The 17,553-nt window shown below is 42.9% G+C and overlaps 2 protein-coding genes across 4 annotated transcripts; one reads left to right on the forward strand and one right to left on the reverse strand.

Annotated features, from left to right (window-relative positions):
• Positions 1-1,582: 1,582 nt before the first annotated feature.
• Positions 1,583-10,862, forward strand: pcnx4 (pecanex 4). 2 transcript variants are annotated; one of them, XM_071527746.1, is made up of 11 exons: positions 1,583-1,689; positions 2,276-3,050; positions 3,191-3,370; positions 4,340-4,875; positions 5,058-5,158; positions 5,477-5,599; positions 6,665-7,025; positions 8,741-8,844; positions 8,961-10,066; positions 10,192-10,378; positions 10,574-10,862. In XM_071527746.1, exons 2-11 carry the CDS (start codon positions 2,353-2,355, stop codon positions 10,841-10,843), a joined length of 3,666 nt encoding a protein of 1,221 aa, XP_071383847.1. In that variant the 5' UTR covers positions 1,583-1,689; positions 2,276-2,352; the 3' UTR covers positions 10,844-10,862. The 2 variants fall into 2 exon arrangements, with proteins under 2 accessions (XP_071383847.1, XP_071383848.1); XM_071527747.1 differs by having other exon boundaries at positions 10,592-10,862.
• A 1,283-nt stretch (positions 10,863-12,145) lies between these two features.
• dhrs7 (dehydrogenase/reductase (SDR family) member 7) lies at positions 12,146-16,727 on the reverse strand. 2 transcript variants are annotated; one of them, XM_071527749.1, is made up of 7 exons: positions 16,546-16,727; positions 15,550-15,702; positions 15,145-15,251; positions 14,445-14,684; positions 13,919-14,041; positions 13,525-13,740; positions 12,146-12,277 (listed from the first exon to the last, which is right to left on the reverse strand). In XM_071527749.1, exons 1-7 carry the CDS (start codon positions 16,673-16,675, stop codon positions 12,236-12,238), a joined length of 1,011 nt encoding a protein of 336 aa, XP_071383850.1. In that variant the 5' UTR covers positions 16,676-16,727; the 3' UTR covers positions 12,146-12,235. The 2 variants fall into 2 exon arrangements, with proteins under 2 accessions (XP_071383850.1, XP_071383851.1); XM_071527750.1 differs by lacking the exon at positions 14,445-14,684.
• Between the last annotated feature and the right edge of the window lie 826 nt (positions 16,728-17,553).

Consider the following 17,553-nt stretch of genomic DNA (forward strand, 5'->3'; position numbering starts at 1 on the left):
CAATATTTGCATTTGTGTTTCTCCTTTAACGACCCTTAAGTCTTAATTCAAGTGGATGTTCTTCACCAGCCAGTCCTAACACAATTGGAGCAACGATACACACAAGTGGTGCTGCGGGAGGATTACAGGGTGTAGTGTACGTTGTCGTGACTGATGAGCTTTTTTGTTATTGTTGTTTATCGTGTCCTACACACAGCAGAAATTGCTTTTTTCAAGATGACAAGGGAGCATAACCTCCTGTCCACCCTTATCCCCTCAGCCCCAGCCAAGAATAAGAACAACAACAACAACAACAGTTCTAATCTCCTTTGCTCCAGATTATTGTCTTTCTTTGTGTTGATATTGTGGCCTTTTTACTTGATCACTTTATGATCCTCCTCTTTGCCCTCCTCCTTTCTGTCACTCAAAGTAAATCAACATTTGGGAGAGGCAGAGACACTTAACCACAATCACTTTCATTATATTGAAATAATAAAATACTCTTAGGATTTGCTCTTTTGTATTAAAAAGATGATAACAAGGATTTAGAATGTAATATTAATATTACTAATCCTATGTCGGTTTTTGGGGTAGCCTAAGCGCTTAAGCTTCAGGATTTAAAGATACTGGCAAGTGCCAAGGTGAAAAATACTTAGGATAAGGACCATAAACAGTCGCATGTGGTGTGTCATTTGATGTCGTTATAATTGCAAAGAGGGATGTTCTTTTCATTGTTCAGTAGAAAGAAAGCTGTAGTGGTAAAACCCTTTGTTGTCTGTGGGAGGACAGAAAAAAGTATTCATCGTCTATTTTTCTCAACTCTTCATTACAATAGCTTCTAATGGAGCTATACAATACATGTGAATTTAATTTGCACTTTCACTTCTGACATTAACAGTAAAATGTGTCTTCTTGGGCTGACTTGACAGCATTACCTTCTCATATCTTATCATATTGACAGCCTTATTTTAATTCTGAATTATGTAAGGTGACCTCCACTTATCTATGAATTTTTGATTTACTCAAATATTGATAAAAGAAATCTCAACCCCTAGATATTATTCCCTAGATATTATTTTCCATTTTGATTGCCTTTATGAAGTGTTTTTATGGTTCAGAACCCAAAATGGGTCCCTACATCACAACAGCAACAAAATGTTTTATTGTTCTTCTGGACAACTACTTAAATCCCTAATTTGTAATCTTTCAAGATTTTTTGGTTTACTGTAGTGTATCCTATATTTTATGTACAACAGCTAGCCTACTGTTTGGCGCTCCCTGTGCGTTTGTAACGCATCAGTGTTTTAGGTTACTATAAATATTTTCAATTAAATGTCATGCTTGCAACCAAACAAACACTCTTGGATCCCACTAGTGTTTAGTGTTTCTCCTGTCATAGCTAAGTCTGTCTATGTGTGTGTGTGTGTGTGTGTGTGTGAGTGAGTGAGTGAGTGATGTCAAGGGGCGGCGATGGAGATTGTAGGAGGCGGGGTTTACAAGTTTAGGGCCAATCAAAGATTCGCTCTCCCGCAGCCTGGAGTCCCATTGGTTACAATGTGTGTGTGTATCATCCTGTTGTTGGTTGGCTTGCTAGCTGTTAGCTAGCGGCTAATGTTAACGCTAGCGGTTTCGCCTGTTTCTCATAATACTGCTCATACCGTCAAACATATAACAAGGCATCTTTTCCAAATGACAGTTCTACTGTTAAAGGTAAGTCCGTTCCTCCCAAACGGCATTGCAGCTAGCCAGTTGGTATTATTTACCTGCTAGCAGTAGCAAGCTAACGGATAACCCAGCTGACAACACTTGCTGGCTTAGCTAGATAGCTAAGGTAACGTTAAGGGTAAACATAAAGGGACAAAGAAGAGTCACAGAGAGATACAGAAATGCAATTTACTAGTTATTGGTTTGGTTATATTAGGTCTGATTCAAAATGCTGGGCTACTAGCTAGCTCAGGTTAGTCCACATTAGCTGTCTAACTAACTACTCAGTAAGCTATGATTGCTTGTGTGTTGTGGTTTCATGGCAACTTTATAGCTGTTGCTCCTGTCTTGTATCTTAGCAATGCCACTGTACCAAAACATGGCTCATACTGTGCTGTAATTTATGGTATAACACTAACGATAGATCAGTAATAGATAGTCCCTTATATTATTAAGTAATGGTTTGTAACTCAGACCTATAACATCACATAGTAACGTTAGATTCAACAGATCAGGTCGTAACAGCCACTGTGTATTTAGTATTAAGTATGCCTCAGATGTAGACCTAACTAAAGATGGTGATTCATTACAGACCGCTTGATTGTGTCCAGGACGATGAATGGAAACCCTCCCTCAGCTGTGTGGAGATGACCTGCCACCCCTTAGGGAATGGTCAGGATGGGGCCAGACGTGCCCCTTCTCAATGAGTACAAGCAGGAGTTCTTCTGGAAGCGCTTCCCCCAGACCGTGTTGGGGGGTCCACGCTTCAAGTTGGGCTACTGTGCCCCGCCTTATGTCTACGTCAACCAGGCAGTCTTGTTCCTGACACCATGGCTGTTTGGGGGCATCGGTACCCTGCTGTGCCAGCTGCAGCTGCTGCAGGAGCTCCACGCCGCAGTGCTCTCTGGTATGCTCATGTTCGGGGCTGCAGCGGGTGTCCAGGCCCTGGCGCTGTACGCTGCCCGGAGGAGTGGCACCGTGGAGAGGCTGGGGGCGCCCAACATCCTGGCTGATGAGGAGGAAGTGGAGTTCACCCACTGTGTCAGCCCAGAGACTGTAAGGTTCATTGCCCCCGGGAAGAGGTTTGGGCTGAATGTGGTGCTGCATACAGTACTGGCTGGGGTTCTCTGTGGCTTTGGGACGTGGTACGTGTTGCTCGGCAAACTGACCGCTCTCTACGGCAGCATTGGCGTATCCCTGGTTGTCTTTGTGCTGAGTTGGGTGACGCTGTGTATAGCAGAGTATTCCCTCATTGTAAACACAGCCACGGAGACGGCCACTTTCCAGGCACAGGACACGTATGAGATCACCCCTCTCACCCGGCCCCTCTACATCTTCACTTTCATCGCTGTGGACTTAGCTGATAGGTGAGCAACAGCAATGTGGTTGTCTAATTAACTGGTAAATCCTCTTATAGCATGCCACTGTATTTTACAATCTAAAATCATGTCATGGTAGCATAGCATCAATGTTGCCGTAATTCTGTCAACTTGTTGGTGTCATTCAGGTTCACAGGCCCTGTCCCTGAGCTCCAGCTGGCCAGTCAGGTTCTCCATGTGCTGTTCCTCTTCCTACCTCTGCTGTGGGCGCTTGGTATGCTGTCTCCCCTAGACGCCCTGCTCCTCTGGGGCATGGAGCAGGCTCTCGTGTTTGGTTTGGGAGGCTCACCCATGTCCAGCAACCTCAGGTAGTTATTTGGTCACATCTCCCGATTCAATGAGTTATCAGTCTAAACTGTAGTAGAGTTTTTTGTTTGTCAATATATATGTAATGAAAGCTTAATAAAAGTAGGGTATGCACATTGCTGTTGGAGGACTACTGTATCATCAACACTGTTGGATAGTAACAAACACATTCATATACTGGAGCAATGAGCCTCAAGCATGACTCCTTCAAACAGATTTGATCTTAAATCCCTTATTAAAATAGTTTTCACCTATTCAGCGTTAAATAACACATTTTCACAAATGGCAATTTGAAAATATGGTCCCGCACATTGAATTCGCACATTGAATTCAGTATGACTGCTTTTAGTATTAAGACAGCCTTGCCAAAAGCTAGTCACCAGGCTAATGTTAGAAATTTGACTTATAAACAAATGTTAGAAAATTTGAAAGTAGTGAACTTATCAACAAATACCAGAAAATTAGAACGTGTTTGTAAATGACCCCAGTCGCTCTTTTCTATGCTTTGATGAGATCCTGTGGTACTGTATGGCCATGGTTACACTCATCATTTCACCATGAGTTTTGAGATCTAATTCCAAAGATTGGATTCTGTCAGATCACATAGTTGTATGTCCACAATTGGCCTGAAAATGTCTGTTATGCATCTCCTCTGTCTGTATCTATATAAATCTGCTCCTGCCTTGCTATTTCACGCTCTCTCTTTCCATCTCTCTATGTTGCTTCTATGCGCATTGTGGCTGAATTGCATCCAAACTACATAGAATTCCAATCACGATGCAAGCCTAATCATATATCTGATTTTGAAGATACAGCAATGTGGGCAAAATCAAATTTTTGTGCGTTCAGACTTGTCCCATAATGCGTCCGACCTGTTGTGATTGCATTCTAAAAGTCATATTGAAATGACAAGTGTGACCCTATCCTGTGTATTCTCTGTCCTGACTGTTTGTGTGTACTCTGTCCTGCAGGCTGCTGGTGATGTTTGCTGTATCTGTTGGCGTAGCTGTTTGTAATTTCTTCATCCCGTCCAAGCTGGGTGTGGTTCTCTTCTCCGTCTCCATGGGATTTCTGTTGAGCCTGGACCTCAGCCAGATTGGCACTCTCTGTGGAGGGTCCAGGCCGGCCTGCGGGGACCGTGGATGGCGTAGAGGGGGGTCACCTCCTCCTCCTAGTTCCTTTGGCTGGCGTCTGGGCTGCAGGGAGCTGCTGCTGTATTTAAGCGTGCTACTGGTGGCCATGGCAGAGGCAGGACTACTGCATCATTTCCTTGGTTCAGCCCAGCCCCAGAGCTTGGTTAGCGGACCCCAGGCGCCTGTCAGCTACCTCCTCCTTGTCCTCTTCATCCTCTGCTGGGCTCTCGGAGAGATCCAGGGGGCCTATGTATTTGGAGGGGTGTTGCTCAATCCCCTGTACCCAAAAGGAATGTCCAGTGTGCAGACATTCAAGCAGAGGAACAAAGGTCTATACGTTGCTGCAGCAATCAGAAGAGTCCTTCTCAATCTTGGTGAGCTCGTCATAGATGGTTATTTTGAGTCTCTGATGTTCTTCGGTCTTCATCTCTGCCTCAGGCGTTTGCTATGTGAAAACAGAAGAACAACAGTGCTCTGTATATGCTCTGTCTATGTTGTGTGGGTAAATGTGTGTTGTTGTTTTTTTACCTAGTATTTATTATGTTTCACTCCACAGTGTCTCCATTTGCAATGATCGCTTTCCTGTCCATGGACAAATCTCTGCAGCTGCTCCACACAGCTTCCCTCAGTGTGGGATTCACACGGGCCTTTAGAGTGGTACGCACAATTTTTTTTATTTAAGCATAAACATGGACATAACAAACAGAAACTATTCATCCCAATGAGTATATTTTTTTAAAACCTCCTCTTCTAGTGATCTCCTGTTATTCAGAAGAAATCAGTCAAAAAACGTATCAGTGCATATCGATTGGTGATAATGGAGAAAAACAGATGCTTTTGTCTGCTCTGGGTTAGCAGGATTTCTGTGTTTTTCTTAACATTAAATGTGCTTTTGTGCAGCTTGGTGACTGCAGCCTGCAGCGTTTTTTGTGCCTGTCATGTTGAGTTCAGTGGCTGCTCTATGTTGATGTGCAGGTGTGGCAGAGCTCAGAAGACGCTCTGCTCCAGATGGTGGTGGTGGTCTCAGTGCGGCTGGCAGTTGGAGACAACACACTGCAAGGCTGGGACAACCTGGGAACTGGAGTCCAGCTTCTTCTAGTAACTTACTCCCCTCTCTCTCCCATACCATCCTGTCTCTCTCTCACACTATCTCTGTCTAATAAAGCATAAAATGCCTAATAAATGTAAAAAAAAAAAAAAAAAGAACAACTTCAAATATTTTACCTTCTTTCAGCACCATAGGCCGTTCAAAACCGTATATCGCCTGGGCTTAAAGGATAGTTCCAGTTATTTTCAACCTGGGCCTCATTTTCCTAGTTTTTCCCATCATGACATTTGATTGTGTTCAAAATTGTGTCATTTACTTCACTGTAGAGCTGTAAGTAGCTTCAGATCACCACTAGTGCTGTTGTCCAATACACACTCAAGGGCCAAAGCAAGCTCCAACTGTTGAATCCAAAAGTGATTAAAAAACATCTTTTCAACACAATAAATCTCACACTGTAGTTCCATGTCTTTAAATATCTATTATCAAGACATTTCAGTTATAATAGTCCATTTGATACCTTTTTAGCGTTGCTGACACACTTCTTGTTTACTCTGTTGGCTGCCAGATTTCTGCTGCGTTCAGGTCATATCGGAAGAAGCAGAAGAACAAAGCTTTCATTGCTTCAGCTTTCAACGTTCTTCAGGTTTTACTTATTGGAACACCCTCATCCAAAATTATTTGTATTTCTGAATTTAAATTCAACCATAAACGAACCACAGTATTTCTCCTTTTTCTGATATTTTGGATTTTTAATACCTTGGACTGCTAATATCAGTGGATGCGCTGCTATGTTTACTGCTTGTGTTGACACTCTAATTTGTGATGCCTGGTGAGAGATAGCTGAGCCCACAAAAGATCCCACATATCCTATTTGTAATTACCACTAGCAGGTTCATGTGAAGATTTATTGTTCTAAAGTTTGGGAAATTTGGTTTGCAGATAGGGTTTACTGAAAAACACAGTAAAATACATAATAAAAACAGTAAAAAAACACATAAGAGCGCAATGAAGTACATAACAAATCACCGCAACATATACCACACAAACATCAACATCTGATGAGTAAATGGCATCAGTGCTCTAAATGTTCACTTGTCTGTTTCTGCCTGACCCAGGTGGGCCTCCTGATTGACAGAGTAGTCCAGTTCCTGGCCAAGCTGAAGTTCACGCTGACCGTGTTGGTGACGTCTTGGACGGAGAAGAAGCAGCGCCGTCAGTCGGCCGGAACTCTCCTGGCACTGAATGCCTCCCTGTGCCCGCTGCTGCTGGCAGTGCTGACCCTCTCTGCCATGCTGTCTGCCCCTCTGCTGCCCCTCTTCACCCTGCCCATCTTCCTGGTGGGGTTCCCCAGGCCTCAGCGCAGTTGGCCGGGGCCCGTCGGTACCGCCTGCCCCTGCCCAGACTCCATCTTCTACCAGCAGATGAGTGGGAGTCTGGCCTCGGCTCTGAGGACGGCCTTCGCAAGAGGGTCACTGGGTTAGTTGGCCAAGCCTGATATCACTTACATCCGTCCCTGGTGTCTTCCTCTTCATCTTTCAGAAATATTTTGGAAGTGAAAGGTGTTTGATATTTCGGCATTTATATTATATTTAAAATTAGAATTAGTATTCCAGTTTTATTCCAGTATTTTTTTCCCCAAAAAATCCTGTTCATTACATGAAAAAAAAAAAAACACCCTCAAGAGAAAACCACTCTTTGTTCACTGTCACAAACAGAAATAGACTGCAACTAGATAAGCACTCTTGGTCTAGAGTGTCCAATTGTAGTGCTAAGTAAAAAGTGGTAAAAAAAAAATATGGATTTTAATGAGATAGAAACTAAATCTGATATCACTTGATGAGGCTTGAATTTGGATTGATATTTTGCTATGAGTTACATATTTCTTCTTACTGATTTTGCCATGCTATTTACTGCCCGCAGCAGTAGGAACACTCGAAACCAGGCTACACTTGAGTTGTAAATAGAGTTCATTAGCATTCAGAATTTATTTTTTCTTACAGTGTGTGATGACTTTTAATTGCGGTGACATTGTGAACTTTCAGATGGGTCAAGCAGGGACTGTATGCAGATGAGAGAGCGTGGAAGGAGCGCCTCATGGTTTAATATTAAGAGGAATGTTGTTGTGAGCAGCTCATTGGAGCTGCTGGCAGTAATGCAAGCTCGCATGATCCAGTTGAGCTTCCTGTGAAGTGACCCGAACAAAATAGCTCTGATCTGTATTCATTACATCCAAATGTTTCCACACCATTAACCGCGTAATACTCTTAGGCCAAACGGAGCCGCTACTGGGATTTTTGTACAGTGCTCTATGTGCTATCAGGAGGGGGCAAGAGAAAAAACAGTGCAAATACAAGCTTAATTATTTATGGATTGATGACTCAAAACAGAAAAAAAAACTGCAGTAGTGATGTCATCACTCAATCTTATTGTTTTCTTGGCTAGCTTGGGGTGCCCTAGCTGTGATGTATAATTCAAAATAAGCGCTTGTTAAGTCTTTTGATGCTCACAGCCTAAAGATGGCAGTTTGTAGTGTTCTTTTGCTTTCCTCTGCCCCCTGTGTGACACCGGGGGTTGTGGCGCAGTGAGCAATGAGCAGGAAAGGAGTATGCCCAGCATGTCACTTCCCATCATGAGGTAGCGTCTGTGACTGTTCCGAGATGCCATTATGGGACATGACATTATCCTTGAGCCATGCGAACACTAGTCAACTTAAAACAAAAGCCTCCATCACCTTGCCACTGCCATTCATCCATTTTTAAATAAACGTCTGCTCTTTTCTGCCCTCCAAAAATGAAAAGCCCCCATTGTAGGAATTCTCCAAGTCGTCTCCCATAAGAGGAATGAATTTTAGAGACTAATGGAAAGCCAAGGCCAAGAACAGATTCAATATTTAGATCTCTGTGCAGTCAGCCAGTTTAAACAGTATCATGACCTTCCTGTACAACTGCGATGGTAAGCGTCTCCCTGCAGCTCATCCGGTAGCCAAGTTATCCACATAGTCAGCAGAGAGATGCGCTACTGATGCAAAATGAAAGGGCTGTGTGTCCAGGGGTCTCTTACTTATGTATATGTTACATGATGTATATGTTATGTGTTCCCTTCTTTCTTGCCCTCAATTCTCGTATCACAACGTCTCTCTCACTAACGTGTTAGACGCACGGATGGCTGATGATTTCCTCCCCCTACTGTAGGTTCTTTAGCCCCGGGCTCTCACTTCCTCGGCCGCTTTCAGGACCGCATGGTTTGGATAATGATCCTGGAGAGGGGATACGGCTACTGTACTGTCAATATTAAGGTACTGTATCTGTTTATTTCAGTTTGGCATTGTTTGTGTGTTAGGAATCACTGCTGTTGATGTACAGTGATTCATCAGGAAATTTAGTTGTGTGTGTGCTGTGTGATTTGTTACAGGGTCTGGAGCTGCAGGAGACTTCTTGCCACACAGTAGAAGCACGAAGAGTGGACGAGGTGTTTGAAGCAGCTTTTGAACGCCCCGAGAGGCTTGGTTTCACCCAGGGCCTTAACCTGCATTGGGGTAACGCCCTCACCCCTTGTGCCGCCCTCCCAGTGCGGGTCTACTCTGATGCCCGAAATGTGCTCTCTGGCATCATCGACTCTCATGACAACCTGAGAAAACTCCAGGACGACTTTCTGAAGGCGCTGGTCTGGTTGCTCCTGCGCTACTGTGTTCAGAAGCAGAAAGGCTTTCCCTGGAACAGCGAAGAAGGGCCAGCAGGTGGAGGCAGGAAGTCCCAGTCTTCCCAGCTGGCCCAGTCCACTCACACCCAGCCTGTAGAGGCTGTCATAGTGGAGTCCAATGTGTCCTCTCTGAAGTTTAGGCAAGACAGCTCTAGTTTGACCTCCTTCGGCGACTGGTCAGATGAGGATGACTTATTTGGACCCCAACCAGCCAGGCGGACAGTGGCATTAGTGAGTACAGAGGCCCAGTTGGGACACACAGCACTGCAGACCGGGCCCTCCCTCCCAGGCTCTGTGGAGATGGACAGCCTGTTTGAAAGCATGGCCCTCTCGGCCCTGCAGCCACTGCAGCCTCTAGGACTAAGCCTCGGGCTTCCAGCAGTGGATAAGGGCCGGAACCCAGAAGTCTTCAGAGAGAGCCCCGGATCTCTCCCTCATTTAAATTTCAGCTGCCCTCAGTCAGAGGTGTTCAACCTGCCCACAGGATGGAGGACAGCCCCCTTGCTACCATCCCGCTTGCTGCAGCTCAGGCCTTTGTTCCCTGAGGACTGGTTTCGGTTTACCCTGGGGCAGTTTGGGCCTGCCGTGCAGGGCGAGGCCTCGGAGGACATGACCAAAGCCCTGAAGGAGGATGAGGCGCTGAAAGAGCTGCATGCTCAGGTGGCTCTGTCATGCCTCGTCTCCTTGGGGGCAGAGTCTGCCTTCACCAGCCCCAGTTATGTGTACAGGCTCTACTGTGGAGACGTACCATGGACAGAAGGACTCGACTGGCTTTCTTCTAGTAAAGAACTTTACCAGCTCGCACTTCGAGCTTTCAGGTAAATGGGCAATGGGCAGTGTATTCTAGGTTTTGATCACTACAGCCACAAACACTTATTCCTGTCCCAGCAAAAGGTCTGTGATTTCATGTATGTCCTGCCTCTGTGGTTTTGTTTGCCTTCAGGTTCAGTTTCAAGCTGCTGTTTGATCAGGCAAGTCTGGGGCCCATGGAATCCCCTGAGGAACTGTTCAGCACCTTGGAGGAATATGAAAGGGACTGGTACATTGGCCTGGTAACAGAGAGAGGCTGGCATGACAGTGTCCTGCAGGAGAAACCCTTCCTCTTCTCTCTGGGACACGACCTCACTATGGTAATCAAACACACCAGTCATCCTTTGTATTCTATTTTACATTACCTTACCAAACGTAGGGGACATCTGTGGTTACCTCACATACACCCCCACTCTGATTAAATCATTGCCATACAATATAAGTTATCTAACAACACAATTCAGAGTTTGAGGCAATCTAATTTAAATGTAATATAGTTACTAATATAGTTATAGTGCTGTGCTTGTCCACAGGGTACTTACACGGGGCGAGTCCTGTCCCTGCAGGAGCAGCTGGTGCAGGTTGGCCGTCTGAATGGAGAGGGGGTGCGCGGACAGTGGGCCAACCTGTCCTGGGAGCTACTATACGCTACTAATGACGATGAGGAGCGCTACAGCATCCAGGCTCACCCCATCATGCTGAGAAACCTAACTGTTCAGGCAGCAGATCCCCCTCTAGGGTACCCCATTTACTCCTCGGCCCCCCTCCACTTCCCCTGCCTCTGACCCATGGCTCCTTCTGCCCTTCCTGCTGAACTCCCATTCACTGTCTCTTCTATTCCCACAGTCCGGGGAAGGAAGAGGATGCCTTTCAGTTGATACTACCACAGCAAAATGTCCTTTTCCAAAATGAATGGTTGTCATTAAGAGATTCATGTTAAAAGTAAAAAAAAAAAAAAAAAAAGCAAAGGAAACAATGTTCATCTCTGAAGTTTTATTGTTGAAACTTACTTTAGTTGAGAAGAGTATGTATGGGATCCTTTTTTGCATTTCACATGGATTTGACTTTTTGGTTCCCTGCGCCACACAGGAAGACACGGTGGCATTAACAATCTTTATTCTTGTGCAAGTTACAAAATCTGTTGAGCAAGTTGCAGCAACAAAACAATGTTGAGTGCTTTCTAGAACAGTACATTACAGCAGACATGTTTGCTTTTAACATTTATATCCTAAACAAGAGTTATCCCACTTGTGCCACTAATTGGTTTCCACAGAAGCACATAAGTTTTGTGGTTTGTTTATTGTTTGTGCTTAAAAAAAACAAAGTGAAGAAATTTGCCCACTTCCCCTTCAGGAGATGCCAGCTGAATACCTCCGGTCTCATTGTACTTTTTAGGTTTCACAATTTTCAGGTGTTTCCCTCAATGTCCACAAAAAGGGACATGAATTTTAATGTTTTGTTAGGAAGTGTTAAATTCAAGGATGTGCCTTGGGTTTGTCTTGCAGTATATGTGATGTGGTTAGTAAATATTTGCTATTGTTTTGTTTACAGTTCACTTGTTTACAATTTAGAATGAAGAGTTAATTAAATTTGCCATAGTCTCCTGTATATATTCTTGATTTTATATGTGTAACTGTATATACTTATAATAAAATAGCTTGCCAGAAGCAATTTTGGTATTCGTTTCACTAAGCAAACTTTGCAATACAGGGATTTGAACCAAACTAAATGGTATTAGGCATTCAACCAGTTAGTGCCAGTGGTCAAATGAAATATTATTCCCACAATCATGTAGGCTCTCTGCTAGATGTTAGCGTGAATTGGAAGTAGTTTGGTATAAAGATAGTAAAAGCATCAAAAAATGGATTTACTTTTCATTTTAGATGAAAGCACTGCTCTATATTCATATAATATAGTCTTACATTAAAGTCTGAGTGGGCACATCCAAATTTTAAAGGTGACAACTGGGGGTGAATTGAAAATGCACCCGAGTCTTTTTTCAAACCCTGTAATGCCCTGGGAAGAGAGCTGCGAGCCTTTCAAGCAGTTGTGTCCTTAAACATTTTCCTTTTATGTAAAAGGAAAGACCTTGACATTCTGCAGGCAAATCCCTCTCAATATCCAGTTCAAGCATTAGGAATGCAACAAACTATGTTTTCCTCTTCAGTGTGTGATTTTCAGGAGGACTTGGGCTTAGTGAAGTATGCCGAGTCTGCATCCTGCAAAAGAAGAAGCTCGCTTTTAGCATTGATGGTCGACTATTGTAAATGATAGCAAATTAACAATCTTGCAAAATTTGTCAACAGGCAAGTTTCATTCAAATTCATTGACATTTCTCATTCTTCTTGATAATGCTGCGCAATGGTGTGGAATGTGCTGGTTCATTATAACTTGTTTATCAGTCACATACTAGAGTGCACCAGTAGACTCTGTCCACTATCCAGTTTTGTTTCTATATAGCCAAAAAACAGGCCTAACTCCTGGTTTATTAAACAGGCTATGAATGCAGTGTTAAGTTAATATAGTAATTCCAGCCATATAGCAGCGATCTACCACTCAAAAGGTTTCCGGCTACACCTGTAAATTTAGTGCATCCAGGTGAAACATTTTGTAAATCCAGAATAATTGCAAGATGCATGACCCTGACTTTGCTTTACTGTAGTGACTTCACCATTTAGGAATAATCTTTAGATTTCATTTATACATGCAGCCTACACACAACAGTTTTTTATTTTTGTCTTTCAAAATGATACGTCACAGGCCTTACTGTAGCACTCTCCCAGCTCAACCTATCCAACTCGGGTAACACTGTGACGCTAAAATGTCTGACCGGTTGGAACATGACCTTTTTGCATGGCCATCAGCTGTCACTGTCCAGCAGAGGCCACCAGACACACCGGTCAGTCAGTCAGTCAGTCAGCGCCGCCGGGAAGTAGTCATGCTCACTGTCAGACCCTGGCCACCCCCTTCTTCTTATTAGACTGAAGCAAGGTCAGTAACAGCTGAGCCCCCCCCAGCTGTTAAGAGACAGCTCTAAATAGTGTCTGCCACGTTCTGCTTTATTCAAGTATTTTCAGACTGTTCACACAGCGAGAATCCCCCAATCCCAGGTCTGATGAAGCAAGGTCAGCCTTACACAATGCAACAGCAAGGCTGCGCAAACAGAAACAAACCAGACGACAAACACAATGCCTGTCACATATTAGCACTTTCTGATTGGCTCTATGTAAAATTAGACTTTTGATCCAGTTCCTGCTACAGTGCATTGGCTAGTCTGGAAGTCTGCATAGTCTGAACTCTGAAAACATTTTTGCAACAGCACATGAAGGTTTTTAAGACCAAATGAAAGACTAAAAGCATCACTGGGGCGATCAACACTAACAATAAACCTAGCCTATCATTAAGTTGAATATGTGCCCTGGAAACCATCTTAACCGTTAGTTGGGTTAGTTAGTTGTGTACCTACCAGGCCAGCTTTGAAATTCTGCACTCTTTTTCTGCCCAGCACGTTTGTGATGAACCAGGCCCATGTGGGAGTGTACTGCCACACGTAGTAAAACAGGAGAAAGGGCTGCTGGGCTATCCACATTTCCTTGGCACCATTGGCAATGCCCACCAGGATTAAACGCACACAGCGGCTCGTTGGCATCTTGTGTTGCTGGTCACCAACTGTGGTTATAGGCTTAGGTAAAGGAAGAGAAAAAACAAAAAAGGAAAACATGTCAAGTTATGGAACCAAACCAGTCTCCCATGAAATGGCTAATGGCATATCAAACAAATATTGAATATAACAATAAAACACAGAACAATCTTGTATTCAAAACTTCTAATAAGCTGCATGACTAATAAAAAAGCCTTACCGTGCCCAGTTCCTCTGTGAAGGCATTGTGGACAATCTGTGATTGCACAGGCCCTGGACACACTGTGCTGATGAGTATTTTTGGATAGTCGGTCAGCTCAGTCCGAAGGGAATTGAAGAAGCCCTGTGGACATCACAGTAACCATCAGCAACACGATGCGCTCATTCAAGATTATGATTGGGCAGGTAATAACTTGGAAGGATATTTATTTTCATAGATTAAACTGGAGCCAAGTTAAGGATTCAAATCTGTTTGATCTGCTCCAGTATAATAGGAGCCTATTCCAACAGTGGTGTACAAACCAAGGTGCTCAGTTACAGTAACTATAACACAGAACACATAAAATAATTACATGACACACATTCCACTTAACCCTTAAAAGTACTAACACTTAAGCTGAAACTAAGTAAAAGAAAGGGTAAAGATAAGCACTCCTGAAAAACAAAGTCAAAAATAAATGAAATAAATAAAAACTAATGGAAAACGCACAGTTATGTAACACAGCTCTGGATCAAAGAAATGATACCTGCAGAGCATGTTTGCTGGCAGAGTATCCGGTTGCCAGGGGCGCCCCGGTGAGGCCGACCACACTGCTGACAGTCACAATACTCCCGGAGCCTCGCTGCGTCATGTGAGGCAGCACCTGCTTGGTGAGTGAGACCGTTCCCAGGAAGTTAAGCTCCATCAAGGCCTCGTACACGTCGATACTGGTCTCCAAGCACAGGGAGCGCTGGCTTCGCCCACCATTATTAATTAGGATGTCAACCTGAATTAGCACAAAAGTGGACAGAACCAGAGAGTAAGTAAGAAGTATGAAATCTGAATTATTTTGCAGATAATCAAAATGCATGGATATGATAGTGTGGTTTGACCACGATTAAATCTGAGCACAGTAGTAATGAAATGGGAAAAATCTAATAAAACATCTGAGTCAACTATGAACTGTGTTTCTTGTTAAGCACAATTAAAATTTGGATGAGGTTGGATGTCATTTATGATTTGACATGACAGTTGAATATTCTGTCTTTTAAATAAGTCAAGACAATTTTAAGCATGTGCTCAGAGAGCATGTCTACTATGTGACTGGAACCTAAATCTTGTGATTTGAGTAGTTAATAAAATGGAAATATTCATGCCGTAAAAACAAGATTACTGAAATCCCTGTGAAATAAGTAGAAATAAGGAAAAAGGACTGTATTATAAATGACAAAGTGCAGAGGCCTTACATTGCCAAAGTGCTGGATAGCAGCTTTTGTTTTTGCCTCATGGGACGTCCTCTCCAACAGATCAAGTGGAAGAACAAGAATATCCTGATCTTGTAGGTTGGAACGCTCTTGAGGAATAAATGATGAGGAGAATTCAGCTGATCAAGAACTGAGTAAGACTTAATGGAAAAGAGTCACAGTGAAAGTATATAAGTAATTTATTGGTGTGTGGAAAAGATCACTCAGTCCTATGGCAATGTAATAACAAAAATATATGTTATTATCACCATGTTCTACTGTCAAGTTGCAATTGCACTAAGAGGTAAACACTAATTTTAAGTAGGACTATATGACTTTCCTTTTGAACTTGAATGTTTTTTAACCAGGCGATACTGCAATTTGAGCAAAAAGAAAACCTCCACTCACCCAGGCAGCGACGCTTCACCCTGTCCAGCTCATCCACGCGGCGGGCAGACAGAACGAGGCGAGACCCGCAGCCTGCCAGTTGGTAGGCCAGCTCCTCTCCGATGCCACTGGAGGCTCCAGTGATCCACACCACCAGACCTTTCAACCTGGCCTCTGTGGTTACACAAAACAGATGTTACACAGATGTTTAAACTGCTGGATCTGGGGCTACTGTACATGAACATCAGCCTCTCCTGTCAGGACAGAGATGAATGAGACCATGCTTCAGTGGAAGACTTCCTGGTTAAATTAATAGAATAATTAAGATGTGAAGGCAAAGTTTCACAGCATAGACCATATCCTTACAAAAAAGTCACATGTGAAAACCCACATGTGAATTCAAAGCACATGTGCTTTCTGGATACATGTTAGTTTTTTATATGTGAACATTTTTCCTCATGTTGTATTCTGACATCACTTGACATTTTTTACTTTAGATGTAAACATTTCCATTTCTAGATGACGTGTTTTTTTGTAATAGTTGAAGTTCAAAGAGGTGAATTCAGAACCAATAAATTCAGATACATGGTTTTCAAAGTAAAATATTTCAATGTTATGAATTCAGCTTAATTTTCAATATTAAGTATTCAGTGGCTGCTAAAACTCAGTTTTTTATGGCCCTTATTTGCCATCATACATCAGAACCTCACTCCTTCCAGTTTAACTATAAATGCACTTAAGATGCATGGTTAGTTCTGCTGACTCACAATGACAACTGAGAATGTCAGAAGATAAGTAAACTTTGACCTATACAGATCTCAGAGGAACTTCATGTATGTGGTCAAACGTGAAAACCCCAGTATTGTTTGAGTGAAGCGTCACTGTCAAGCCCCGCTCCGTCCACAGGTGACAGCCATCAACTCATCAACAAACAGCCACTGCCATGGTCTCTCTTGTAAATAAATAAGGGGGATCAAACAATCAAAAGGAAGCGGGGCAGGTTTAGCTTTAACTTACCTGGTTTGGTTCCTACCACGCATGCCCACAGCAGAGTGAAGTCAGCATCCGCAAAGATAAAGCGCAGGAACTGAATGAGTAAGTACAGCGGTATAAAATAACACACTGCGGACAGAAGGCAGAAATCCATTTGTAGGAATTAAAATAGTGGAGCACTTGACTTGGACGATGTAGAGACTTGGGTGAAGATTATTGTGTAAACCACGGGATATGACGCCACTTCCGGCCTGATATTTTCAAAATAAAACCTCGTGTTTATCACATGACGTTCTGAAGGTAGATGGGAACACAAATACAGCAGATCATGAATTTACATTTAAATATGTGTATCCATGTAGATCTCAGCCTCTGGCTAAATCGTTTTGCTTCAAATCTACAAATTTCAAAGGAAAAACATCTTCTGGAGTTAATGTCTGAGTTTTGATGCAGTCTTTCTGTTTCATTCTTTAATTAAAGCTGAAAAAACATTTGTTTTAAAAGTAGACAAATCTATAGGGTGTTATGAATTTGGCACTGAGATTAAATTTAAGGCTTTTGTTTCTATCTATCTATCTATCTATCTATCTATCTATCTCTATCTGCTTTTATTTTGACATTAACATTAAGGCCACAGTCTTCATGCTGGACAGTAAAGAGCTTAGCCATGCCCTGAGGCTGCAAAAGTATTTTTTGTGCTGTGAATGTCACAGCCTCTGGCAATGATTGATTTACTGTGCAATTTACCAGGACAGACTCCTGTACTGTGCATAAGTTCCTGAGACAGACAGCACATCTATAATTCATGTAGTATTGGCTGATAACCACACTGTCACAATAAGCTGATTTTGAATTTTCTGTGCTGGCTGGTTCATGCAAGCCTCATTCAGACAGTTACTGGACATATGTCTGATTTATTTGGGATTTATTCTACAATGAGATCTTTATCTAAACCCATAAACTCCCTTAATCTCATGCACAAATTATCCTCAATTAAAACATTATCAAACATTCCATGGCAGCCATCATTAG

This window comes from Centroberyx affinis, unplaced genomic scaffold, assembly GCF_046629955.1.
Source record: "Centroberyx affinis isolate AG114_WGS23_722 - 3 ecotype Tasmania unplaced genomic scaffold, CSIRO-AGI_Caff_v1 ptg001575l_1, whole genome shotgun sequence".
Classification (NCBI taxonomy): Eukaryota; Metazoa; Chordata; class Actinopteri; order Beryciformes; family Berycidae; genus Centroberyx; species Centroberyx affinis.